This window comes from Idiotropiscis lumnitzeri, chromosome 20, assembly GCF_059441095.1.
Source record: "Idiotropiscis lumnitzeri isolate Australia: NSW breed Sydney's pygmy pipehorse chromosome 20, RoL_Ilum_1.0, whole genome shotgun sequence".
Classification (NCBI taxonomy): Eukaryota; Metazoa; Chordata; class Actinopteri; order Syngnathiformes; family Syngnathidae; genus Idiotropiscis; species Idiotropiscis lumnitzeri.
In genome coordinates, this window is record NC_142410.1 from 12,509,005 (window position 1) to 12,535,010 (window position 26,006).

Sequence of the window (26,006 nt, forward strand, 5' to 3'; positions counted from 1 at the left end):
GCGACGCACACGGTGAACCATTGCCGTGTTTTGTTTACATATTTTTTTCCACGTACCACTGCAGTCACACTTAGTAATGATTTTAATGCTGAAACGATAAACCGTGAAACTATAACATGTGGAAGAAGGAATGCGACCGCTTTGAGTATTTGCAAACACTCGTCACGGAGTTTCAGGATACCGATAGTGATGGTGAGTGAGTTGTTTCGTGTTCTTTTAAACGATCAGATTTTGCGACTTCTAATGAATGTTTCGCGCTAATATGAATAAATAACTGGTACAGGACACGATGCGTGCTTATGTACATTAAGGACAATATGAGTACGTGTGTAGCAAAAGCGATATGTTGTTGTGAATACTTTCGTCTTCATTCGAAAACACTTGATTATCACGCAAATGCATTTGCTTCCAGAGGCAAAGGAGCAAGTCCTTGCCAACTTGGCCAACTTTGCTTACGATCCGAAGAACATGGAGCACCTGAAGCAGCTCCAGGTGGCTGATCTCTTCCTGGACATGCTCACAGAAGAAAACGACAACTTTGTGGAGTTTGGGATAGGTAAAGATTCCTGTGGCACATCGTGTTTTTTTACGCCACATTAAAGTGTCTCTCCTTGACTTGAGGCCCATAAAATGTTTTTTTCCCCCCTTTGACTGCACCAGGGGGGCTGTGCAACCTCAGCATGGATCCCAAATGTTGCGACCTCATCCTGCAGGGCGATGCCATCCCTCTGGTCACGAACTGTTTGTCCAGTCCGCGGGAGGAGACAGTTCTATCGGCCATCAGCACCCTCATGAACCTGTCCACTCCGTCGTCACGCCTGTGCATCAGCAACGTGGCCATCTTGGAATGCATGCTACGCTTCTCCCTGTGCGAGAGCCCCCGCCTGCGCAACCTGGCTCACGTCTTCCTGCAGGATTGCTGCAGCGAGGAGCAAGTGAGCCAGGCCCGGCAGGGGATGGCGGGACGGACGCAGACTGCGCTGGGCATCCCGCTGCCCAAAAACTGAAGGAGAAGGAGCCATTTTGGGTTTTTCCAGTAGACTTTGACTCAACTAGATGGGCACTTTTATACAGTTGCATGGATGTACATTAAGATGTCATTTTTCCACAGAGGGCTTAGACATCCATTGCTACAACCACAACTATTGACTCAAACAATTCCCACGTCTGTTGTGTTTTCAATTAGATGTTGAAGATGACACACATTTGACATTAGTTGGCCATTTTTAAAGCACTGGTGTTTTGAAACTCCAACTGGGAATGACAAAGCAAGAAACGCCTGTAGCTCAAGGCACCATTGAAGGGTAAATCTTTATTATTCATATCTTAAATACGAAAACATTCAAAAGAAAAGGCCCATAATGTAATAGAACCATGAACCAAAAGACCAAAAAAATAAAATACTGAGTTTAGTGCAATTGTGACTTTGAAGGCTTCACGTTTATATCTCATCACATTTGTCGCCATTATCAACACGAAGCGCATGCACACTGGCAACTATGGAAAGTTGTGTTGCATTAAAGGCCACAAGGTCTGTTGATTTATCATTTTATGATTTAAAAAAAAAAAAAAACAGAGGAACTCAACCAAAAGAGCGCAAACGATTATAAAACAGCCCAACTTGACATGACAAAGAAAAGGAGATAAAATAAATCATTGGCAACAATTCCTTTTTTATCAGGAACTCGAGAATGTACACAAAAAGGCAAGCGGTGCGTTCAGGCATCCTGGGGAGAGCCGTGCACTCTGAATCTATACACGCACGTGTACTCCTGGTGGCCCCAGTTGGACAGCACCTGCAACTCGATGATTTGGAAGGGACGCTCATTTTTCTCCTGTTTAAAGAAACAAAACAAAACATCCTAATAAATGTCACTTACATGACGATTTGAGAAAATGCAGGAGTCCCTGACCCAAAAACGTGGCCCAATTTTCCAGATGTTGAAATGTTACATTAAAATCATTTTTTAAAAGAGAAAAATAAGTTGTAATAGGAGAAGTAAATTGGAATCATTACAATAACAATGACACATTTTGTCAGGATAAAAATGTCTTAAAAACATATTGTAAGAACAAGCCAAAGTCCGACATTCCCAAGATGCTCATATTGTGGCGTGAAAGGCAAACTTTAATCAGTGAGGAAACTTTATTCTCACAATCATTTTTTTTTAATGTATAAAGACATCCTTTACAGCTGGCAATAAGACGTCGGCGTCTTCGTGCAAACGTGGACTCACAGTGACGCGGTAGGTCTGCAGCGCTTCTCCGTCCTGCCGGTACATGTACGAGCCCAGCAGCATCCCTTGCTCCTGACCGGCATCATCGAGACCCTGAAGCACAAACCCAACTCAAAACGCAGAACCCTCCACAGGACTTTGTACACGGCAACGCTTACGTAGACGCGGAAGTCTCTGGGGGCGCTGCGCAGCGTTCCGCTCGGCGCCAAGGCTTTGGGGATGTGCTCCAAGGAGAAGGCGGTAGGGAGGATGCGCATGGACAAGCGGATCACCAGGAAACCCGCGGAGCCTCGGAAGGCCCAGCAGTTGCCGGGATGGACATTTGGCTGCGGGAACACGAGCACAAACTTGGAAGTAAGCCTTAAAATAAAAAGAGACGCCTTAATTAGTAGACTTTTGAAGGCAAAATAGCTCATTTACAGAAATGATAGCCTTCATTCACACCACAAACTTGTCCAGCTTCCGTGTTTGCATTTCTCTCCCACAATTGATGTGACAGGCCAAGATTCACCTTCTAATCTTGATTTGTTTTAATTGACTAATGCATTTATTTAGTTTTTTCTTTTACACAAACAAAAAGCAACACCGCCATCTACAGGAATCTGTTAGTTATTACATTGGTTTACAAACAAGCCAAGCGAGAGCCTTTTGCGGGCCTACCAGTGGCAGCTCATGGTTGGATTCCAGTTGACAAATCGAAACGCCCACACCAATGGATCACTTAATTCCTTAGCCTGACTTTAATCTTTTTCATATTTGTTATGTCCAGCAGGGGTGAGCGAAAACACCGCTTCACCTGGATGACGACTCTCGGAGACTGCGAGAAGTACCACAGAGGAACACCAAACAAACTGAGCAGTGCCGCTTTGGTCTTGTACGTCTCGGAACAGCGAGTGCTCAGGATGCTGCCCCCTACAGGATGACAATGATATGAAAAAATAAATAAATAAAAAATCTGACAAACAGCGGCTCGTTTTGTCACCTCCTGACTCCAACGCGTAGTCTGCAAGGCCGGTCTGGTCGTGGGAGAAAATCCGCAGCGCGTTCTTCACCATCAGGTCCACATCCTGCACACAAGCAACAAGCCATCAGGTGGCGCTCGACTGCAAAAACGAAAACCTAACCACATTGCTACTTGGAGATTTCTTAACAGATCATTTTTGTGTAAAAGCATTTGACGTCCTCACCTGTCTTGTTAGCGGCATCGCATCCGTGTCTCTGGGCACTTCCTCACGGCGGTGCTGGTGCAGATGCCGGCTGGCGTTGCGGAGAACGCTACGCTCCAATGAGGCCAGAGACGGCCGCAGATCGTTCCTCAAGAGCAATGCACCAACTTCCTTGTGGACCTGAGCTGAAATCTGTCAAGTAAGAGAAGATGAGAAAATGTGACTCCAGCATATTTAGGGTGAAAAGGTGAGGTAGGGCTGGAAGTAAAGTACATCCACTTTTTTTTTTTGGTTAAAAACAACAAAAAAAAAAAAGTAACTTTAGACCAGGGGTCTTCAATCCTGTTCCTCAGGTTGCGCTGTCCTGCCTGTTCTCCATCTCTTCCTGCTGCAACACACCTGATTGAAAGGATCAGGATTGTTAAGGTGTGTTGCAGCAGGAAGAGAGGTCAGGACAGCGGAACAGGATTGAAGACTCTCGGTTTAAACTAAATGACCCGACCCTATTTGACGACACAAAGATGTCAAAGTTGCAGTCGTCTCACAGTCTCATGGTCCAATTGCTGACATCCCAGAAGACCGTCCACATGCCGCCTGATGTCCTTCAGAGCCGCGTCCAGATGGCCCACCTGTGCCAGCAAGGCATCGTGGGACTGTCGGTCCACGCCGATGCTGCGAGGGAGAGTGATTGCATGCAAATTAACGGCAGGCCATGCATTTGCTACCTGGCATTTCAAAGGCAGGTGTTGCTTGCTTTGACAAAGTGTGTGTGGACAGGAAGTGACAAAAAAAAAAAAAAGTGGAGTTGCTCAGAAGAAGCACGTTGGAAACTTACCTGACCGCATCACAAGGAATTGCCGGTGCCGCCGTCACGGTGGCTTCTTGCCTCAACATTGCCTCCTGGAGTAAAAAACTTGGGCTGTAATCAAGGCCATTTTCACACCGCACTCGTGTTTGTGTGCAGAGGACTAAGGGGGGGGAAAGAACACCTCTGCCTCGGTCGCCAGGTTCTGCAGATTCGACTCCACAAGATCCAGACGAGACATTTGACTCTGCAGCCAAAATAGTTCCTGAACAGAGACAACAAGTGTAAGTCACAACTGAAACTCGAAAAAAGTCACTTTATGCAGATACCAAAATCTTAATCTGCTATTTCCTTTTTAGCTTAGACTTACACTTCTTGCAGTTCTCCTAATGCTACTCTTTGTTGGTTGTTTCCATTAATATGATGGCGGTGTGACCATGTAATAAAGGATCTAAACATGACCCTCGTGGAATGCCGACTTATGCAACAACCAGTGACCACCTGTTCCGTCTGCTGTCGGTTGTCATCCATTCGTCTTCTCAGCCGGGCCAGCTGCCGCTTCACGACTCTGCTAAGCCACAGTTTGCCACTCATGCTGTTGCGCTGCAGTTCCGTGTGCCTCCGCATCATCTCGCCATGTCTCTGCTCCGCCCTGCCATCGCCAGCTTCCACACGCTCCCAAAGCGATGCCAGGCTGCGTTCCAGACGGATAAGGCGCGTAGACTCTGATGGCGCCACTTCCTGTCAAGGGATAAGGAGGAGGCACACTCATAGACCGGCGGCTCTTGGATTGGGTGCCAGGTGCCAAAGTTTGGAGGTCCAAAAAATATGAAATGCAATAAATGATGCCCGCTCATTTTAAAAACTGGAGGATCGACACACCCATCAAACAATGACCCTTCCCCACCTCAGCTTTGGGATAATTAAAAGCACAGATCTTGTGATGTCATCACATAAATCTGAATGAGCTTGCTTTTTAGAACAAAAGACATTTTCATTACAACAGGAATAAGAGCTTATTGATTGAAAAAAATAAAATAAAATATATATATATATATTTATATATATACTTCTTTTTTTTATTTTGAAAATGAGGCCAGATTTTATGACAACAGTTTAAGTCCAAAAAGTGTGCTCGTACGAGTCTGGCGTTTGAAATAAACTTTTCCATCTACTTCTGACCATGAGTGGAAATTGGGTGCAAGAATCTCAACTTCACCTCCTCCGAGTGGTCCACCGTGCCCCCTGCCACGTGGCTCTCAGAAGCAGAAGCCAGACGGTCGACTGTGGAGAGGGCGGGGCTATCAGAGACCCAAGTCCTCCACTGCAGGACTCTTGGAGCTGGTAGATGAGACGGGCCGAACCAACACAAACCTAAAAGACAAAACAGCACGATACTCGAAATCTTCTTTTTTTTGTTTTTTAGAAAATGTTGAATGAGCAGGAACCTACTGAAGACGATCAGAAGAACCAAGAAGAGTGCAAGAGGAAACCTGTAGGGCAGAAATTGCAAAGGTCTGAGTTTATGATGACATCATCTGGACACTGACATGCTAAGGCCCGGGTGCCAGATGTGGCCCCCCCAAAGCAAATTCAAAGTGGTTTTCACAGTCAATGGCCCTTTGAGGAAAACTGGCCCATGATGTCAATTAGTTTGACATCCCTGTTCTGAAAAGAACAACATTTTGGCAATCCCGAAATAAGCGTGTTACTTTGAGCAGCTGTGAATGCTAAAAACCCAAATTGGGCCCTTTTGTAATTACCGAGTCAGCAGAGGGCTGTCGCTGCGTCTGCTGATCCACTTGAACACGCCGCTCAGCTTGGATGACCCACCTAAACGCACAAATGCACATTTCATCAAAAGATGAGAAGGACATCATTTGCAAGCAAAAGTGATGGGAAATCAGATGAGAGAGGAAAGATGTTCTGCAACCTGCTAGAGAGGAGGAGGAGGAGAACACTCAAGAAGGCTTCAATAAATGTCAGACACAAAACAAAAAGAACTTAATCAATGCACTCTTCTCAGCATCCACGAAGAAGACATCAGCGACACAAAGCGACCTCCGACGACAGCAAACTACTTTTGCTCTACGAAGGGCAATGACCTGCAGCGTGAGAGGAGAAGGATGACGACGGCGAGGACGACGACGAGGTTGTCCTGGTCAGAGTCCACAACGTCGAGGTCAGCCAACACAAACCCCACACTGAGGAAACAAGGCTCCTTCGTAATGGAGGCACAACTTTGCATCAAGGCACGTTATGAGGTACACCTGCACAATCTAATTTCTTCTCTCGGGCGTCATTCCGCTCATTTGTGACCGACATCAGACATACTTTCCATTCCTCCTACAAGTCTGTGAAAGTTCTCAATATGATGCATGGGTTGATGAATATAACGCTGACCGTGCCTGAATTGTTGTTCTTTTGTTTCCAATTGGACGGGTGCACCTAATTTTGTGGCCAGCGAGAGTATAAAAATCAAACTTTTGAGGCAGCAGCAGCGGCGTTAACCTGTGAACACAGTGACGTTCCACAACAAGCAGCAGAGCTCCGAGGCCCGAGCGAACCAAGCCGAGCCGCCGCCGCCAACGTGCGTCTGCCCCGCGTGCTGCTGTGCTTTGCAGTCATCACCTGTAGATGGCAGCAGTGAGTGAACGAGAGAAACACACCAGGTGGGGACGAGAAAGTAAGGGAGGCAGCTGCGGCCATTTCGACTGGATGCAAATATCAACAATATCTTCCTGACTAAAGGAAGTCTAAAATTACAATTAGAATTTTCATTTAAGACATCAGCAGCAAAATTGTCTGCTGGCCTCAAGACTATCAGATGCAACCTCAATTATAGATTGCATTAAATGAATTCAAATTTAAAAAAAAAACATTTCTGGCTTTCAGAGTACACGTATGTTAGAGGCTGGAATTTTATTGGATGCAAAATATGCGTCGCCGTGTCAGTCTAACCTGCCCACGGGCTTCAGAAATCACAACTGCGTAATTCAAATGGCAACATGGGTTTACCGCAATCAGCACAGGTGTTGCGATATTGCATTTTTGTGCAGCATTCTTTTTTTTTTTTTTTTTTTAATTTCAAACACGGAAGCTGGACAAGTTTGTGGTGACATTTGGAGGTGGCTCAAGTCAGTCCTGCAACCAAACGTATCCAAGTGAGGTGCTTTTGTGTGCTCACTTACACAGAGGTCCGTTGGGGTGAAGCTCCCTCTGCTCTGTGCTCATGTCGCCGCCGTGGTCCGTACGACCTGCAACAAGCAAACAGAAAATGTAGTCAGTCAGGACAAAAAGATGCTTGCTCACGCCGCCGCCGCCGCACCCTCGGCTGAGGAGGGATTTGCATTTCTCCACAGAAACAGCCAAAGTCAAAAGAGGTGCAGCCCATTTGTGTGAGGAGGGGAACCAAATGCGAGTGGGATGCAAACTGTTACCAACAAGAGTTAAAAAAAAAAAAAAGCGGGTTTTCCCTCCTGGATCCTCGGCAGCATCAGAGTGGTGCAGAATGTTTAGCACATCTAGAAAAAAAAAAAAAAATCTTTACAGGTAAGTGACAAGAACAAATAGAATTCTCAGCACCAGAAGAGAAGGTGAATCCTCCCGAAAATTGGATCTGCTAGTTCCTTGACATTTTGTGAGTTGGTCAAAATCCACCAAAGACAACCAGGTGGAACACCCTGCCAATGAGAGGGAAAAAAAAAAAAATCTCCTCTTACAGGCCGGCCTTCCACGTTTATTGTCAAGCTGACACCTGTGCCGGACACGCGCCAGTACAGAATTGCAACTGTGTGCCGCCCTCCTCACGCCAACCAGGAGCAAGTCCAACCACAGCTGCAAAACATCTACAAGAACCACACGAGGATCACTTCTGAACGCCGCAGGAGGAGACGGCGACGAGCGAAGCTGTGATGTCACATTTACGCGCAAGAACGAGGACATCCAAACATTGCTGGATTCCGTCCTCACCTGTTCTGGATCGCCGTCTTCGCTCCCGGCAGTAGATGGCGGACGCTTCCAAGGCGGGCGAGTGCGACGGCGAGTACTTGGAAGAAGACGTGAGTTTGGAAGTTTCGGACTCCCTCCAGCCGCACTCGCAGTCTTTGCAGGAGACCCGAGTCAGTGTTTGGACCGGGTGCACGGGACAGCGGCCGTCTGAGCCAATCAGAGTGCTGTTGGCCACCATGCTGCTCTGCCCCGCCATAATGGTGCTCTCTGGGAAACACCAAACCACCAAATGGTCCCATCATTTTTTTTTTGCCCTGTGGGATACACTTAAGGCAATAAAAGAGGGCGCATTTTGACACATTCAAGCAGCACGACAAAATGGCCAACTGGTGATGAAGAGTAATTCCAAAAGCAGCCAAAGTCAAATTTGAAGGCTTCACTAACCTCTGGGATCAAAGTCGTGGTCCAAACCTAGAGAAGCGCAAAATGGAGATCATCGCATCATCAGTCTCATGAAACGATGCTCTGAGACTTATCGGCTGCGACTTTTCACCCCAGAAGTTGTCGACGACCGTGCTCTCCTGGACGGACGCCTCGTGGAGCGAGGACTCGTCCAACAAGGACAAGAGCAGCGAGGCATCGGAAGCGTCGCTATGGAGCGACCGGCTGGAGGATTTACGAGGCGTGCGGGCGAGGAGCGACTCCGAGCAGGATGCCGAGTGCAGCCGAGAGCGCCGCGAGTTCAACGTCCTGCTGGAAAGACGGCTGGTAATCAATCTCAGAACTGCACGGTGAAGCAGTTGAGAAGACAAAACTTGTGAAAGAAAACAATAGAAGGCAAGCATGAGACGAGTGAACGGCGAGTGACGTCTACCTTGTGTTTCTCCAGCCGTTTCCTCCCACGCTGAGGGAGGCGCCGTCTTGTGGCAGGCTGCGGTCCAGCGGGACGTTGTCCAGACGTAGACTGCGCCTGGACATGGCGCCGGGATCGCTGTCCGAATCGGACGCCGCAGACCAGTAATTGGAGCTGAGCAAGCAGAGAAAACGTTTCAAGTACATTTGTCAAAAGAAAAAGACAAATTGTATTGCTGATATGAAATTACAACAAGTTATCTGACAACATTTAAGATTTTTGTTCGATGTTAAACTATATAAACACGATTATCCTTGAGCAACAGTCATAACATTCCATGGCGGTTCTTCGTCAGTGGAGAATGAACGATTGATGTTGGGGCCCAAGTGTGTCACTGAGCATTTTTTCTTAATCTGGATAATGGAAATTGAGAAAAACTGTGTGTGCTTCCTTTTTTATATGATTTAAAAAAATATTCAATTTCAGACTCTATTCTGTTGACCGAGAAAATATAAGATAACCTCTCAATTACAATAGCTTTAAATAGGTCACTTTTGTTGCAGTTTTATCAGTAGCTAAGTAACATGAGGGCCAGGCACACTGACCTACAAAGTGTGTGCACTGACAGCACAATAAACACGAGCATACACACACAGGTCTGTCCAGCCCCAGCAGTGTCGATCCTCATCCTCGTCACCAACGCTCATTCCCGATCAGGCAGACGTCAAGCAAATGCATCTTTTTCCACAACGTATAACAAAACCAACTTCCTGTCACCGCCTCAGGTCAGTGAGCTGCTGAGGCCGCGCCCCTTCTTTCACACACAGACGGACAACCTGAACTTTGAGCCAACGTTTCCCAGAAGCTCGAACAAAGGACTTGACTTGACTTACCGCCAGGCACCGTTTGACAATGGCCACCTGCGGCAGATCAGATGCTCCGGTGTGATGCTAAACGTCACTCAGTCTTTCTGTAAACCGCCTTGGATTAGACAGCAGTCCGTCCACACACGTTGAGCCAATTAATGTAAACTAGAAAAAAAGGAGGAGGAGGAGGACGTGTTTTTGGTCAGGAAATCACGAAGTACAAAAAAAACTAAGAAAAATACAGTATACAACCAAAAAACCTTTGGGTTGTATTGCACTTTCAAGGGAAATTTCAGGATTAGGTTCGTCTGAAAATTCCACCCAAAAGCTGAATATCACTAACTTTTGCGAATATGTTATATGCCATAAAATTGTCCTATAAAAACCGACTTGAACTATTAAAACTAAATTCTTAATATATATAGGTTATCAAAAGACACTTTCACACGTGCTTTGAGGTCTTTAAATCGCACTGTAAAGTTTCAGCCAATTGCATCAGAGTTGTCATGATGGCGTCACAATAGCACCAATCACATTACGCATTGGGCGGAGCCCCGCCAAAATCTAAAAGCGGCGTTGCGTTAGCCGTTAGCATCAATCGTTAGCACTTCAAACTAATTTATTTGATACAAACTACAACAAGAAAAAACTAACCACCGATCGCAGCTGACAAGATGACACACTGGACGGTCCGCGGTCTGGATTTAGGCTAAAACTTCAGATAGCAAACATAATTAAAACCGGCTAGCCGATTGTCTATCAATATATTTAAATTGTTGAAAAGTTTAAATTCTGTCCATTCGTGAGTATCACGGGGAAAAAGCCTCCTTGAAAACTCGTTGTCCAAACAATAATGTGCCGAAAGTTTACGTCGACTTCTGCTTCGCGATTTATATAGCGCCAAAGTTGAACGACCGCCCCCGTGTGGTTGGCGTGATAACTGCCTCAAAGAGTATTGTACTTCTAGACGTAATGGTACGGAAGAGAACAGGACACAACTTGAACGTGTGACTTTCAGCAGATTGTTTATTTTATGTATAACTTTTATTTTCTCAGCATAAGAAAAAAATTATACATTTGAGGAAAAATCTCCTTCAAGACGAAGGCGGACGTGAACGACGTGAATGATCTTTACGACCGGATGTAACCCGGCAGTGAAACCATCTCGCACGAGGTCACAACATTTTCCAGCTGTCGCACGTGTGTGGAGAGGATAACAAGAAAACAGGTTAGTCTATAAATTCTCATGACACTAAATGACGTGCGGATTTAATAAAAAAATAGTGCTGCGTTTCGTACAGTGTTTGTGCTTGTTTGATCCATGTTTTACTCGCTAAACTAAGATGCCATAAAGTTTCACCAATCCCACTCGGCAATATTTTTGTTTCTACGAATCTTTGCAACGCCACGTTTCACCTATATTGTGGCTATTTGCTGATTTAATTTGCTGTTTGGAAACTCTGATAGAATAAAAAGCACCAAGACTTAAAATATTTTGCACATCGTACCCTCTCATTTTATGTTGATTGATGTGTTAAATATATTAACGTTTAAGGTTTAAAAACCACCATGACGTCATTAGCCTACCAGCTGAAGCGACTGGCGCTTCCTCAGAATGACCCAGATTTGCTCTCACGCAAAGAGGTTGCGTCCCTTCTTTTTGACCCCAAAGAGGCCGCTACCCTCGACAGAAGCACCTTCTATGCTCTGGGTGAGTCCGTTTCATCCACCTCCTTTGCATCTCGATCCATTTTCATCCTCTGTAACTTTTCAAACTTTCTCTTTATGAAGGCTGCACGGGTTTGGAGGAGCTGCTGGGGATTGAACCAGCCTTTCAGGATTTCCAGGACTCTCTTTTTAGCCAAGCATCGCTCACCCTAGAGCGCAGCGTCCAGTCTAAAGACGTCAACAAGAAGCTGGACGCCAACATCTCTCTGTTCCTCACCCGCGTCTCCCCGTATTTCCTCCTCAAGCCGGCGCACAAATGCCTCGAGTGGCTGGTGCACCGGTATGCTGTCGCTTAAACCTGCTAAATCAGTCAATCCAAACCAACCTGTCATAGGTTCTAATAACCAGTTGAGAAACTGATGAAAATTTTTTTATATATATAAATATATATATATTTGGTCATTTCAACACATTTTTACTCCATTTAAACTTATCCAAACACACTTCAACATATTAAAACACATCTTGTAGCGTATCACTTAGTGCCTGTCCACACGCTTACTGTCAAGAATGGAGACACGTTGTTAAGTTCCTTCTTGTTTGTGTCCAGCTTCCACATTCATTTGTACAATGTGGATAGCCTGCTGGCCTGCGTCCTGCCTTATCACCACACCAACACTTTTGTCCGAGTGGTGCAGCTCCTCAAGATCAAGGACGCCACACACCGCTGGAATTGGCTGCATGCTCTGCAGGTCAGACCTGGAGAAGTCTCCCGGAGGAAAGTTCACATTTTAGCCAGTCGGCACGCTAAATGTTGACTTTGTCCGTGTTTGGTTGTTTAGAAACCGGGCGTGCCGCTTGCCAAAGGGACTCTGGTGACCCACTGCTACTCGGACCTGGGCTTCATGGACTTCATCTGCAACATCGTCACAACGTCCATTCAGGTAGGCACGCTTCATACGCATGAATCAGGTAATAATGAATGAATCGGGATTGACACTTTTCATTTTTTTTTTTTAAACTGGACATTATTTCAAATGAGCAGTGCAGAAAAAGCACAAATGCAACTGTTGGTTTGTGGACTTCTTTCAGGCTTTTTCCGAACACTCCAAAAGTTTTTCCCAGCTCCGAGTGATCTTCTCTTTCTACGCCTCCACCATCGTGTCGGTTCTGGACGCCGTTGACAAAGTGTCAGACACCATCATTTCCAAACTGCTGCCATACGTGCAAACGGTACAGATTGATTCACATCGATTGCGTTCATCATGTGTGTCCACAAGCAAAATTTGTTTAAAAAAAAGGGTCATAATTTTGACACAAGAATAGGTTAATTGATTCTCTAAACTTTTGTGCTTTGTAACAAGGCCAGACAGTCAATGTTGAAATGCAGCATATCAAAAATGAAATGAATTACGTTCAACTCTAAAGTTGTTGGCACCTCCCAAAAGTGACAATTATTGTCTTCATAAAAGTGTATCTGTTTGATAGTGGACCTATTTCTGTCGCCTCCTCTCAGGGTCTGAAGTCGAATCTGGCTGACTACAAGGCGGCCACCTACATGATCGTGTGCCAGATGGCGGTGAAAGTGGCGATGGAGGCGAGTCTAATCAACACGCTGGCGATGCGCATCAGCATGTCTGTGCTTAAGGAGCCCGTGTTGGCCAAAGAGGGGCTGGGCTGCCTCATCGTACTGCTGCAGAGTCAGAAGGAGGGCGCGGCCGGGTCCAGGTGGGATGGCGCTAAGTCAACCGGGGAGCTTTAACCGACATGATTCGGACGCAAGATAGTGTTCATTACAGCGTGTGGACTTTTGTATGTGTTCAGATTCTGCAGCCGTGTGTGTTCCATGCCTGCGTTGGCATCCACGCTTCAGCTCATGGCCGCCACCCACGACGTGAGCCCTCTGCTGCGCTACCTGCTGCCTCACCTGGTCCACGCCATCTTTGGCAGCTCAGGTGAAAACGCAACCCAAGCAAAACCTTGAACATAAAACTTTGGCGGTTTGGACATCTCTCGCGCTCTTTTTTTCGACAGGCGACACGCATGTGTTGGATTTGCTCCTGCAGTCTATCCCCCTGACCAAAGGCCTGGAAGGACACATGGCTCGGTAAACATCTTTTAGCCCTTTGAGACGTTTAATGAGCTGACGCCATCACATCCCTAGCATGGCTTTTGTTCTGAGCGTAGCCAGCTAGAAATGTGTGGACAAGTTCAGCCCCATATTCAATAAAATTCTGGATGTTTTTGTTTGTTGCTGCAGTTGCCTGCTAGATGCTTACATGTCTCAGACGGAGCTCACCGAGGACAACCTCGACACCCTCAACCAGCGTCTGCGGCCGCTGGTGCGACTGTTTGAGTCCAAGTGAGTGCAAGTGGTGCCCTGACCTGTCCACTGCCCCAATATTTCTTCACATTCCTCCCACATCGCCAAAACATCTTGTTGCACCTCAGATACTCGGGCGCTTTGGATGGCGTCCTCTCAGGTCACGCGACAGACGCCAGCAACTCGGAGCAGAAACGCCTCTTCCAGAATTTCCTCTCTCTGTCCATGTGCAGCGGCAAATTCCAGGTGCGATCATTTCCGAGACGAGCCGCGCTGAATTTCGAGTGTTGACCCAAATGTTGGCTCCATCAGATTGTGGGCGACTCGGACACGTCGCTTCTGCTCAGCCTGAAGCACCCGGAGCCGTCGCTACGAGTCTCGGCTCTGGAGCACCTGAGGAACCTTGCGGCAACCGGCCAGGTGTGATCGGAGACCTCGCCGCTTCTTAACGTGTTCTTCTGCCGCCTGGCTTAGTTCTGACTTTTGTTTCCTCTGCGCAGCTTCAGAGTTTGGACCGGGACTTTCTGAAAGATGCCGTCGTGGAGCGCTTGAAAGATGACCTGCTGGAGGTCGTCAGTGCGGCTCTTCAAACCTTGGAGGTCAGCTTCACATCAAGAAATATTTTGACGGACGGGCATAGAAACTCAAGAAAACAAAATGCAATTCAATTCATTGTCCTTTTTTTGGAGTGCTTGATCCCCATGTGGCAAAGCAGCCTCCACGGCTCCATGAGCTTCCTTTTTTTTTTCACATGACCGGATGCGGGTTTTGACTCGATCAATAAAATCTTTTTTTGTTCAGCCTCTCCGTGCGGCCTGCGGCCTGGCAGCTTAGGACCCCAGAACGTAGTTGAAGAGGAAGAAAACAGACTTGAGAAATCAATTATCGAATGATTTTTGACAAATCAAATTGGATTCTGTGAAGGAATTAGATATTAGATAAGTACCTAAAGTTTTGTTGTTGTTTTCCAGATGCTGTTGGACGTTTTGGACGTCGAGGTTGTTGTGTCCAATTTGCTGTCTCTGCTGAAAAGAATCGATCAACCCAAGGCCGACAGCTGGTCGGAACTTGTTTTTTTTTTTTCATAGTTTGTATTTCTCCGCGTCCAAATAAACAGAAACCTTACAGCCTCCATTTTGGTTTCTGTGCCAATTGTGACCCCCCCCCCCCCCCCCACCAGGCTGCCAGTTTTAACAGAAACGGTGCGTTTACTGACTGATTCCCGGCTGGGAAAGGGGAGCGCCGAGCAGGTGGAGAATATCGTCTGGGGGCTGCTGCCTTTCCTGGTGATCACCACCGCTCGTGCGGACTCGGCTGAGCTCTGCCTCACGCGCAACATCGCCCGCTGCGCCGTCCTCGCCCGCCATCCGCTCACCGTGACCTGGGCAGAAGGTAGCCGCCAGAACCTCCACCAGGTTTTCCTGAACTGGACCTTGATCCTGAAAGCGTTTTTTCTGTCCACACAGAACTGGACAAAGTGATGAAGCAGAGCTCGGATGCCAACAAGGTCGGCTTGGCCAATCAGTGTCTGGTCTCCACATTGACGAAGAACCTGGCCGACTTGGAGCACTTGGCCAAACGGAACGCTGTAAGTTGTTCACATCTTTTTGCTTTATTACCGCCTTATTCCAAGATCAGCTCAGTGGTTTCATTAAAATTCTAAAAGGGAAGCCCTGTAAATGCTTTGTGCTGCTCACTGAAGAGCTGAAAGTGCATCGTCTCACCTTACGCTCAAGCGAGGACTTGATCTTAACTTGTTTGCTTTGCATGTCAGCTGGAGAAGTTTGGTGTGTTGGGAGAGCAGCAGCGTGGCTCCGGTGTCAGAGGCTCCACATTCTTCATGGTGATGACCAAGACGCTTCTGCTGGGTCTGAAGCAACTGGGCGAAACCGAGCACCTGCTCACCGCCCAGCGGGTCTTTGCCGTTCTGGAGGCGCCGCTGCTAAAAGTCATCAAGGTTGATGACGCGCAGGTGAGCCTTAGTCCAAACGACCACAGATTTTGGCAATTGCTGGCTTGGACTCAACTTTGCCTCCCACCAACAGTATGTGATGTCCTGCTTCCTGTGTGTAACAGAAAGTCACGCCCTCTGCGGCGCCCACGTCCTTCAGCGAGGCGCTGTCCTTGTACTTGAGCAAATGTGAGCAGCATCCTGGCAGGCAGCACGAGCGACAGTATGGCCAGGTGATGATTTGGCTCCTCCAAGACTTCATCTCTTCTCTCCGGTGCTGCGACAACGCTTTTAAAGGTGAGCAAAGCTTCCAGCCACGTTTTGCTTTTTCCTGCCACCGCAACTCTACAGGCTCGATTGACAACATTTTCCTTTGCCAGCTGCTGTGTGGTGGAACCCGGAGAAGCTGGACACCAACACCTGCTGCTACCTGGGCCTCATCGCCCGCCTCTTCTCTGTCCTCGTCAGCGGCGCCGGCGAGGGGCCAACGGCCAACAGCTTTCGAAAGCTTATGAAGCTCCTTGTCGAGGTTTGAGTTCTACAGATCGAGTTCTCTGAATAGATTCCGGGGGCCGTTTGTCTCTGAGCCACACAATAAAACGAGAGAGGCATATTTTTAGACTCTATTCTTGCACGGGTTATCAGCTGTCAAATTTACTTTTATTATTAACCAATAATAATAACTATTCAAAATTCTACACAGTAGTATCTGTGACTTTGAATGTGTGTGGCTTTTAGCAAGAGAAAGTGGAATTCGCTTTATTTAGTATTTTTTGCCATGATAGCCATGCTGGTGTGGTACATTTGATCAGGTTGTGATTTGTAGTTGACATTTCATTGATCATCTTTTTGCACTTTGAACTTTGGCCATTCCCGGCAGGTTCATCTGAGTGATGCGGACGTGCTCTTCAAGTTCCTGTGCATGCTGTGGGGCTACGGTGACAACCACGGGGACCAGCTCGGTGTCAAGGTGGGCGCAGTCCTGCAGACTCAGTCGCTCTACGTGGGCGGCGCTTTGCTGAGCGCCCAGCCTGCCACCACGCTGGCACAGCTTGCTGGAGCCAACTCGCCTGGTAAATACATCTGAAATAAAAACGCGGCGAATATGACTCGAAACACTTGTCAGCTCAAAACATGTGTGCTTACAAACGTGTGTGTCTTTTTTTCTTTGGTGTCTTTTGTTGTTGTCTGCATGTGTGTGTTTTTTTTTTTTAAGTGGTGCCAGCCTTACTGTGCTGTTTGACCTCTCCTGTCCAAGAGATCAGAAGGGCGTCACTCAGTGCTTTGCAGAGCCTATCAGCCGCAAACGCCTCTCCCTTCACACCTATCATCGGAAAGCTTCTGAATACTTCAGAGGAAATAGTTGCCGACCCGTCGTACTTGAGCACGGTGGGGAACTCGCATCTTTCATGCAGCAACGTATCAATATCGTACATGCTAAACAGACACTCCTCAACTGACGTACTTGTGATGCGGCAGAAGGATGTCCGTATGTTGGCCATTTTTATGTTGTCGGGTCATATTTCTTAGCACCTGTTCTCATTTGCTTGCTTGCGCTCACGGGGGACATATGTGGATGTCGACCTGCAGGCTCTCGGTGGTCTTCATGACTCACGCGAGTCGGCTAAAAGGAAGTCGCCGCTGCAGTCGTCTATAAATCAGCTGCTGCTGAGCATCCAGGCGCCTTGCTGCCCGTCCTATACCGCCGTCTGCCTGCTGAGGGCGTTTTGCCACGTCAATGGGCAGGCGAGTTGATCGACGCCATCCCAAAAGTTCGTGAGGCCCTTTGCCTTCACGGGTACTCACAGCTCAGTGCGCTCTCCTCAGGGCGTCCTGTCGGGTCTGCTGCCCGTGCTGGATCGGCTGCTCCACAATGACCCCGACATGTTCACCATGCTGCCGGACGAGGGACGACTGCTGCAGCTCATCCTCGCCAAGTACAACGAGGCGGCGGCCCCTTTGCTTGCTGCCGATCGCAACTGTCTGGACTTGTTGGTCAAAGCCATGAAGACGCCCACAGCAGCGTTGTCGGGCATCCTCAGCTGCCAGGTCATCGCTTTGAAACAGGTCAGCGCTTTGTTCCCAAAAATGTGTCCAGGTTAGGCGGCATGATGGGCTCGGGGTTAGCGCGTCTGCCGCAGTTCTGAGTTCTGTTCTATGCAGGCTTAGAAAGTGTCGTTGATGTGTTCGAAACGTTGCTCAACTCATCCCCCAGATCTCAAAGCCATTTTTTGCCGCCTTGCGAGATGAGCTGGTCCAACAGAAGCTGCTGACAGCCATGTTCGATCTGCTGGTGGACACCAGGAGTCCGATCCTTGCCGACGCTGTTGGCCGCACCTTTAAAGCGGTGAGCGAGTGTTTGCCAAAAATCTGCGTTGAAGCAGTTAAAAATCCAAATGACTCTCCTTGTGTGTCCAGATTGCAGTGGACGCTCAGCTGTTGGCTAACGAGCTGGCACCACCGGAAAAAGCCAAAGTCGCCGTGACGGTTCAGCAAACCCGCCGGAGCAGAATGATGCATAGGTGCAGTTTGTTTTTTGACACATGTGGCAGGAAGCGCTTTATGAAGTCCTTTTTTTTTTTTGAGGGGGTTTGGAACAAATGTCATGGCGTTTCGACTGTCTTCTCCTCGGCTGACGGCTATCATGCCTTCCTCAGGAAACCTGATGAGAGCAGCGCTCGATCTCCGGAGGATGGCGCTGTTTCTTGGCGCAGAGTCACTCTGATTTTGGAGCTGCTGCAGCACAAGAAGAAGTTGAAGCGAGCCCAGATGTTGGTGCCGGTTCTGTTCTCGCTGCTCGCCAGGTAATGCTGGAAGACGCAAACAGGAAGTGTGTTGATGAGGCTACATGATCCCGTTGCTCCGTTTGCGGCTCAGGAGCCTGGAGGCGTCTTCCGTGGAACAACCCAACATGGAGTACACGAAGCAGCTTCTGCTCAGCTGCCTGCTCCACATCTGCAACAAAATGTCGCCGGATGGACAAGCTACTACGCCAGGTGGGTGTTGTGGTGAGTGTAATATATATATATATATTTTTTTTAAGATTTTTTTTTCCATAATCGTCCAAACTGCTGCTCGCTATGAAGGGAGTTGAGTTCACTGCCACCATCCAATCATTTTAAAATATTTGCTTGCAATTCCAAACAAAGAAATCTTGGCAAAAGTCCTTTTCACTTTTGTCCATCCAGATGTCCTGGATGAAGACAAGTTCAGCGTGGAGCTGGTGGTCCAGTGCATCCGAGCCACGGATGTGCCGCAGACTCACCATCACGCTCTGCTGCTGCTGGGTGCCGTCGCCAACATCTTCCCTGTGAGTTGCTCGCACATTTTGGGATCGCTGTCTCACATGGGAACAAAATTGACCGGCACTTTGTCCGTGCTGGGCTTCCAGGAGAAAGTTCTGCACAACCTCATGCCCATCTTCACCTTCATGGGCGCCAACATCATGCGTCTCGATGATGCTTACAGCTTCAGAGTCATCGACAAGACTGTGCAGATGGTCATCCCCGCTTTGATTCAGGTCGGGCTCGACGTCGTTGGGTTTGCGATCCAAATGAAAAGTCAACGGCTTGACTGTGTGTCTTCAACGCTAACATTTTTTTCTCTTGTGACGCCTCAGTCTCCAAAACAAGGCTGAGAAAGCGATGATGGCAATTATTATTTACTGCCCAACTAAGAAACTCAAGTTCATCAGAGGCCTTTTTTTTTTTATACAGCAACACTGCCTGAACTTTTGTGACTCACATCGTGTTGCTGTTTCTCCCTCATATTCCAAAGGACAAGCCGAACGAAATTATTCTTATTATTTTGGATGTTTAGGCGGATTCCGGTGAATATGTCTCTTGTTCCAGGCCCAGGGCCAGTCAGACAGCAGCGTGAACGCTGCGGTGACGAGGATCGTGCACGTCTTTGCCGACGCGTTGCCTCACGTACCCGAACATCGACGGCTACCCATCCTCGCTCAGCTGGTCACCACGCTGGGCCCGGCCCGCTTCCTCTGGGTCCTAATGCTCCTCCTGTTTAAGCTTCACACCACACAGCCGTCCAGCCCGGAAAGCGAGAAGGCAAGGATTTTTTTTTTCTTTCTTTTTTTTTTAAATAATTAGTTCCCCATAATTTGTCCCATGCTTTCCCTCCATCATGTCTTGTCTTGTCAAGCAAGATGGAATGAAGATATTCTGGTGTCGTTGGTTTCTTAGGAAGCGGCTCTGGAGCGAGACATGGACTTCTGGATTTCTGTGTGTTGCCAGTTTGAGGTGGCCGAGCAGCTCACGTCACTCATCAACATCCTCAACTTCCTCATCGAGCTTCCCGATGACAAAGAGGATGGTGAGTGAATGCTCACAATGTCAACCAGGTCATCCACTCCTTGGAGGAGGATCTACTTAATCTAGTCTCGTGTGTATTCACCCGTTTAGCCGAGATTTCACACCAAGTAAATTTGTGTTCATTTCACAATATAACATTTTTATGACATTTGTCTTTGGTGGCGTGCCGTTCGATTGTCCGGCGCAAACAGTTTGCCTCGGCTGATTTTTTGCGTACTCAGCAGGCGCGGCGGCCAAGCCTGCCGTCGGCCAGCGAGGAGCCGGCAAGAAGGAGGAAGAAGAGGAGAAGATGGAGAAGCTGCTCTTTAGCGTGGAGGCCCACAGCGGCAAGGAGTTGAGACACTTCAAGTTCCTTTCCGTCTCCTTCATGGCTCAGCTGCTCGGCTCGGCCAGCTTCATCGGGAAGGTGAGACAGATCTAGAAGAAAGGCCCTCAGCCTACTTTGGCGTGTCTGCAAGCCTTTTCCATGTTTTTTGTTCCAGGTAGCGGACACTCAGGACGTTGTTGATGGCACCCGTGCAGAGTCCCTCCAGCAGCTGCAGCAGCAGTGAGTTTGGTTCGCATCAAATCAAACGAAAAGCCAAAAATGGTTGCTCAAAAAGGATCGTCTGTCCAGGCTGCTCCAGGACAACCTGCGCTACATTCAGTGCGTCGCTCGCTGTGTGGAGGAGAACGCCGACAAGCCCATCGCCAAGTTTTGGAGGGTTCTTCTCAATAAATCTTACGACGTGTTGGATAAGGTGAGTGCTTTCCGTGCTACAACTCGCCACAGCAAAATGTGATTTTTTTTTTTGTTTGTTTTTCAATTGTTCTCGAGATGCGTAAACAACATGTTTGTTCCCTTTCATTCTCACCAAGTTGAACGCTTTGTTGCCCACGGACACTTTCATCACGGTGATGAGGGGACTGATGGGCAACCAGCTGGCGTCCGTGAGGAGGAAAGCCATGGAGCTGCTCAACAACAAGCTGCAGCACAAGACACAGTGGGCAGAGGAGCAGGTAACGTAGCGCAAGAGAGAGAAAATCCAAAAACATTAAATGGAGATGCTGACTGGATGACGTTCATACAAGCAGTAACACTTTTTTTAAGGCGTTTACAAAACACGGTGGACAAAAATGCAAGCGGCATCCAAATGTCTCGCCACTGCAGGTCAGCGTCCTCTTAGAGCTCATCGGGGACCTCCTCGCCATCGTGGGCATAGCACGCGGGAACGCGGCGTTGTCCGAGCAGGCCGTCAACAGGCAGACGGCACTCTACAGCCTCAAGCTGCTCTGCCGCCTCTTTGGCCGGGCTCATCAAGAGGCCTTCGTCCCCGTCCTGCTGCACGTGGTGGAGATCATCACGTCGCCGCACGAAGAGAAGAACGTGACGGCCAGCGCTCTGCTGTGCATCGCCGAGGTGGTCAGCGGCCTCAAAGCTCTCGCCATCCCACAGCTGCCGAGGTTTGCGCCAGACCCGTCCGTCTGAGGAACATTCGGCCTGCCGTGTTCGCTGTAGAAAAGTTCTATTCAAGGGATGTTGCTCGAGGCGGCTCTGTTTGCTGCTCAGGTTGCCAAACGGAGCAACAAAAGTGCTAAATCGCCATCAATCCGTTTGGCCTGCCTGCAGGTTGATGCCGGCCGTGCTGAACGTGCTCACTGAGCGGAAAGATCTGCTGACCAATAAGATTCACTTGCTGAGTGCCGTCACCGCCCTGCAGCGCGTCGCCGAGACGCTTGCGCACTTCATCAGCCCTTACTTGCAGGACATCACCTTGCAGGTTTGTCAAATTGGGCCTTCCCAAGAAACGCTCTGCTTGTTTTGGAGATGATGTCTGATCCTCTTCACTCTTGAGTACACCATTGATAGTGATGACCAATTTTAATTATTTCAATGACTGACTGTAACACAAAATACAGATACAAGTCCAAAAAAGTAGGCAACATGTGAGAATAGCGCTTTGTATAATACACACAAGTAAGGAAGGTGCTGCGTATACGGCATTCAACAGGAAAACTAGACCATATTCATGCACTGAACAATAATATTTTCTTATTCTCAGTCCATGAAATGGGTAAACGTGTAAGCAGAGCTGGGCACTTGACCCTTTTTGCCGGTCTGTCTCCTGCCCTCCGGCCGCGATCTCGACCCCGCGGCCTTATTCATAAAACTTGTCGCCCCTTACATCGTGAAGTATGCATAAAATATTGCAATGCAGAAAGTTGTCAGACCACCCAAAATTGTTGATAAATATACATTTCGGTCCAAAGCACTCAAGGCGTTAATACAAACTTTATATTCTACTTGGAGACATTGTGAGTTAACACGCATATGAAAGGATGTAGATAGATGCAGTTCATACAGAAAAAGGTTGTGTCAATCCCTCCCAGGTGTGTCAGCTGACGCGTCAACTGGAGCAGTCGTCGTCATCTTCCTCATCCGCAGCCAATCAGCTTTCTGCATGCCTGGCCTCACTCAGGAGCTCCTTGGCCACCAAGCTCCCCCCCAGGGTCCTCCTCCCCGTCTTGACCAAGTGCTACAGCATCATGGTGCCAGACATGAAGGTGAGCGAGATCGTACAACCAGAATACGGGTCACCATATTGGATGTGGCGGAAAGTAGTGAAAGAAAAGTCTTGCTTTGGTGCCATTTTGTGTCATCTTGGCACAGAAGAGTGCCATTAAAACAAAGACAAAGGTTTGCTGCCTGCTTTTGGCGTCATGGTTCCAAGCAACTCTCTTGAAGTGAGTTGAGGAGCTGCATTTGGGGGAAGGTTAGAAGTGTCAATTACTTCCAGATTTTTAAAGCGGAAAACAATGAAGTCATTGTTCATTCTTAATTAGATGGCACGACATATAGCAAAGAGAGTAAAATGGTTGCTACTTCCCCAAGCCGTAAACCGCTGAGGCATCTTCTCCGATGGCTCCGCTTTGGACCAAGCGGTGTCTGAGCAGAGTGCTTCCCCCCTCAGGACCAGCTGGGGGCGCTGATGAGCATCCTCAAGGAACACGTGGGCCGCATGGAGCAAGAGCAGCTCAACTTCCACCAATCGGAGCTCACCGGCTTCTTCCTCGTTGCCCTGGACTTCAGAGCCCAGTTCTGCCGGGTGCGTTTGGTGCTCTCGTGTGTTTGTCCGTGCGTCCGTCCGTGGGACCTTCTGACGTTTTGCTCGGTGCAGGGCGACCTGGCGAGGACAGCTCAGATCGAGGGCAGCGTGATCGACTGTCTGCTCGTCATGGTGATGAAGCTGTCGGAGGTTACGTTCAGGCCGCTCTTCTTCAAGGTGACCGGCCACTTAGGTTCTTTCATCGAGCACTTGATTAAAAATGTATTCAGTCCAAATTTATTGATAGCATTTATAATTTAAATGAAAAGAAATGCAAATTATTAATCAAGTGTTTTTTTTTTTAAGTTAAATGTTGTTAAAGTTAAATTTTTCTAATTTCATTCTAAATAATTCCAAGTTCCTTTTAATACAAGTTAACTTATTTTACATACACTTCATTTTCTTTTATTACTCCCTTTTTGTTTGATTACTTATAATCCAGTGATCCCTCATGCATCCGATTGTTTTTCCAACCCAATATTTCCCCCCCAATCCATCTTGTAAAGATTTTCTTTCTTTTCCTCGCCATTTCTTCAGCTGATCGACTGGAGTAAATCTGGCAGGAACGAGCGTCTGCTGACATTCTTCCGACTCTCCGACTGCATTGCCGAGCGCCTCAAAGGTCTCTTCGTCCTGTTTGCGGGAAACCTGGTCAAACCCTTCGCAGACCTCCTTCAGCAGACCAATGTCTCCAAGACGGGTGAGGCCTGCTTTTTTTTTTTTTAAACCAGTTGCTAATGCCCACACACGCTGCACCGATAGGATTTGGTTTGGTGATTCTATTGCAATTTGTCCAACAGCAACACTAATGACTCCTAAACTCTTTCAACTTTGTCTCCTTTCTTCAGATGAGCAGTTGTTCGATTCCGAGCACGGTGCCGAGATGAGCAACTTGCTGCTTTGCAGCGTTCTGGACTGCCTGCACAAAATCTTCTTGTACGACACGCAGCGCTTCCTCAGCAAGGAGCGAGCCGAAGCCCTCCTGGTGCCCCTCGTCGACCAGGTGAGAGCTGCCGTGCAAATATGTCAGCTAGATGGGAGGAGTTAAAGTGTGATGCTTTTTATTTTTTTACACGGGCCGTTTACTAAACGGACTTTGCTTTCTCGATATGACTACAAGGCGTTAAAGAAGGGCCCGACAAACTTTTGTTCTCAAAGGCCACATTTCGATTGTAAATCATACCGATCGTAAAAAAAAAAAAAAAAACACGTTTTAACCATACAGTATGTGCAATATGGAAATTGTTTATTTGTATTCCAAAGTAGTAATTCCTGCTCATTTTTAATGTAAATATGTTGTGCAAGAGTTGTTTGAGTAATATGTGCAGTTTATTCACTCAATACTCAATCCGTTTATTTTGTTGATAAATGATTTTCATTCTCATGTCAATTGACTATTTTACTTTATTTAATCAATTGCCAATCACTCATACAATTATTATTATTTTTCAATTCTCTGCTTTTGTGTGTGCGTGTCAGCTGGAGAACACGCTTGGCGGTGATGAGGAGTACCAGCAAAGGGTGACCAAACATGTTGTGCCGTGCGTGGGTCAGTTTGCCGTGGCGCTTGCGGACGACACCCAGTGGAAAAGCCTCAACTATAACATCCTCCTCAAGAGCAGACACGCCGACGCCAAGGTGACAGCTTCCGAGCTCCTTTCGTGACGACGGCGATGAGCTGGAAATTGATGCCATGTTCCTCCTCCGTCAGGTGCGCTTCTCGTCGCTGCTGATGTTGATGGAGCTGGCGGCCAAGCTGAAGGAGAACTACGTGGTGCTGCTTCCGGAGACCATCCCCTTCCTAGCTGAACTCATGGAGGGTCAGTACAATCTTCAAATAGAGTCAATCGGAAGCCGTTAGTCTTTGCGGATCGTCGAGAGCACAAGCTCGCAGAAAAGCATTTCAAAATGAGAACGTCAAAGCCATGCGGCGAGCCAACCTCAATTTTGCCACCGTTAACCTCGAAGAAGAAATACGTGACGTGAAATTAAATGTAACTGTTAAATTACAAGTTACTTGCATTAAGCAACTGCACATTAACCAAGCACAACTTGGAGAGAAAAAAAATCATAGTACTGGCATACTGGGCTCTCTTTTTGTGTTGCATGCTTCTTTGATTTTCATTCAACTGAGACCAAATTATTTTTGCTTGTTTATTGTGTGGCGAGTGTGCCTTTCAGCTGATTGCCCTTCAGAGTGGCTACGAGAAGCAAAATGAAACTTCTTTCACTTTATAGTTCATGTGTGGCCAAAGCTCTGCAACTTGTGGTGAGTCGCGTGTGTGCGTGTGCCAACTCATTCCATTTGTGTTCCAGACAAGTGTGAGGAGGTGGAGCATCAAGTTCAGAAGGTGGTCCAGGAGATGGAGGACATCCTGGGAGAGCCGCTGCAGAGCTACTTCTGACGCCTCATTTTTGGCGTCAATATCGTTAAGACGTGTGTCGTCGTGGAAATGGAGCACAATATTAACATTTCAGCTCGTTTTAGAAGAGGACAAATATTTCCATGCGCACCCATACAATGATTAGTCCTTTGGATCATCTTTATTTTATATTCATAATCTTATGAAGCATTTTGCAAATGTCATGCTCTAACTTTCAGCAAGCTCACATATTTTGCAGTCGCTTGATTTAATAAAAAAAAAAAAACAAAGTCAACTTGCAACTCTTTTGTGGTGAAATGGAGAAGTCTCAAAGGCACTTTTTGGTCATGTGACTTTTACCTCTTATTGTATCAGAAATAAATTGTTGCAAGTGTGACGTTATTTTCTT

The 26,006-nt window shown here is 47.5% G+C and overlaps 3 protein-coding genes across 8 annotated transcripts; 2 read left to right on the top strand and 1 right to left on the bottom strand.

The window, feature by feature from the left end:
- Positions 1–116: 116 nt before the first annotated feature.
- On the top strand, positions 117–1,705 carry armc7 (armadillo repeat containing 7). The gene is made up of 3 exons (XM_088284110.1): positions 117–192; positions 413–556; positions 661–1,705. The coding sequence occupies exons 1-3, from the start codon at positions 117–119 to the stop codon at positions 1,005–1,007; spliced, it is 567 nt and encodes a 188-aa protein (XP_088140236.1). The 3' UTR covers positions 1,008–1,705.
- Positions 1,287–10,792, bottom strand: LOC148317844 (uncharacterized). Of its 3 annotated transcripts, none has more exons than XM_088284102.1 (21): positions 10,533–10,792; positions 9,906–10,043; positions 9,034–9,186; positions 8,713–8,909; positions 8,604–8,630; positions 8,181–8,426; positions 7,931–8,056; positions 7,400–7,465; positions 5,972–6,041; positions 5,661–5,701; positions 5,428–5,582; positions 4,710–4,949; positions 4,393–4,473; positions 4,239–4,303; positions 3,949–4,075; positions 3,425–3,595; positions 3,220–3,304; positions 3,034–3,149; positions 2,396–2,563; positions 2,238–2,330; positions 1,287–1,835 (listed from the first exon to the last, which is right to left on the bottom strand). In XM_088284102.1, exons 3-21 carry the CDS (start codon positions 9,135–9,137, stop codon positions 1,719–1,721), a joined length of 2,295 nt encoding a protein of 764 aa, XP_088140228.1. In that variant the 5' UTR covers positions 9,138–9,186; positions 9,906–10,043; positions 10,533–10,792; the 3' UTR covers positions 1,287–1,718. The 3 variants fall into 3 exon arrangements, with proteins under 3 accessions (XP_088140228.1, XP_088140227.1, XP_088140229.1); XM_088284101.1 differs by having other exon boundaries at positions 8,713–8,912; positions 10,533–10,791; XM_088284103.1 differs by lacking the exon at positions 7,931–8,056 and having other exon boundaries at positions 8,713–8,912; positions 10,533–10,791.
- On the top strand, positions 10,494–25,999 carry heatr1 (HEAT repeat containing 1). 4 transcript variants are annotated; one of them, XM_088284097.1, is made up of 46 exons: positions 10,494–10,853; positions 10,935–11,106; positions 11,434–11,589; positions 11,670–11,886; positions 12,157–12,298; positions 12,389–12,490; positions 12,639–12,779; positions 13,063–13,274; positions 13,371–13,501; positions 13,581–13,653; positions 13,807–13,908; positions 13,998–14,115; positions 14,182–14,289; positions 14,370–14,468; positions 14,841–14,929; positions 15,050–15,261; positions 15,336–15,457; positions 15,644–15,841; positions 15,946–16,117; positions 16,201–16,349; positions 16,701–16,893; positions 17,037–17,209; positions 17,411–17,566; positions 17,648–17,887; positions 18,036–18,167; positions 18,239–18,342; positions 18,478–18,624; positions 18,698–18,828; positions 19,009–19,130; positions 19,212–19,340; positions 19,672–19,884; positions 20,020–20,149; positions 20,370–20,554; positions 20,631–20,695; positions 20,765–20,888; positions 21,007–21,147; positions 21,299–21,591; positions 21,758–21,908; positions 22,519–22,692; positions 23,100–23,234; positions 23,307–23,411; positions 23,772–23,934; positions 24,083–24,237; positions 24,714–24,872; positions 24,946–25,054; positions 25,551–25,999. In XM_088284097.1, exons 3-46 carry the CDS (start codon positions 11,448–11,450, stop codon positions 25,637–25,639), a joined length of 6,447 nt encoding a protein of 2,148 aa, XP_088140223.1. In that variant the 5' UTR covers positions 10,494–10,853; positions 10,935–11,106; positions 11,434–11,447; the 3' UTR covers positions 25,640–25,999. The 4 variants fall into 4 exon arrangements, with proteins under 4 accessions (XP_088140223.1, XP_088140224.1, XP_088140226.1 ...); XM_088284098.1 differs by having other exon boundaries at positions 20,373–20,554; XM_088284100.1 differs by having other exon boundaries at positions 18,698–18,816; positions 20,373–20,554.
- Positions 26,000–26,006: the final 7 nt, after the last annotated feature.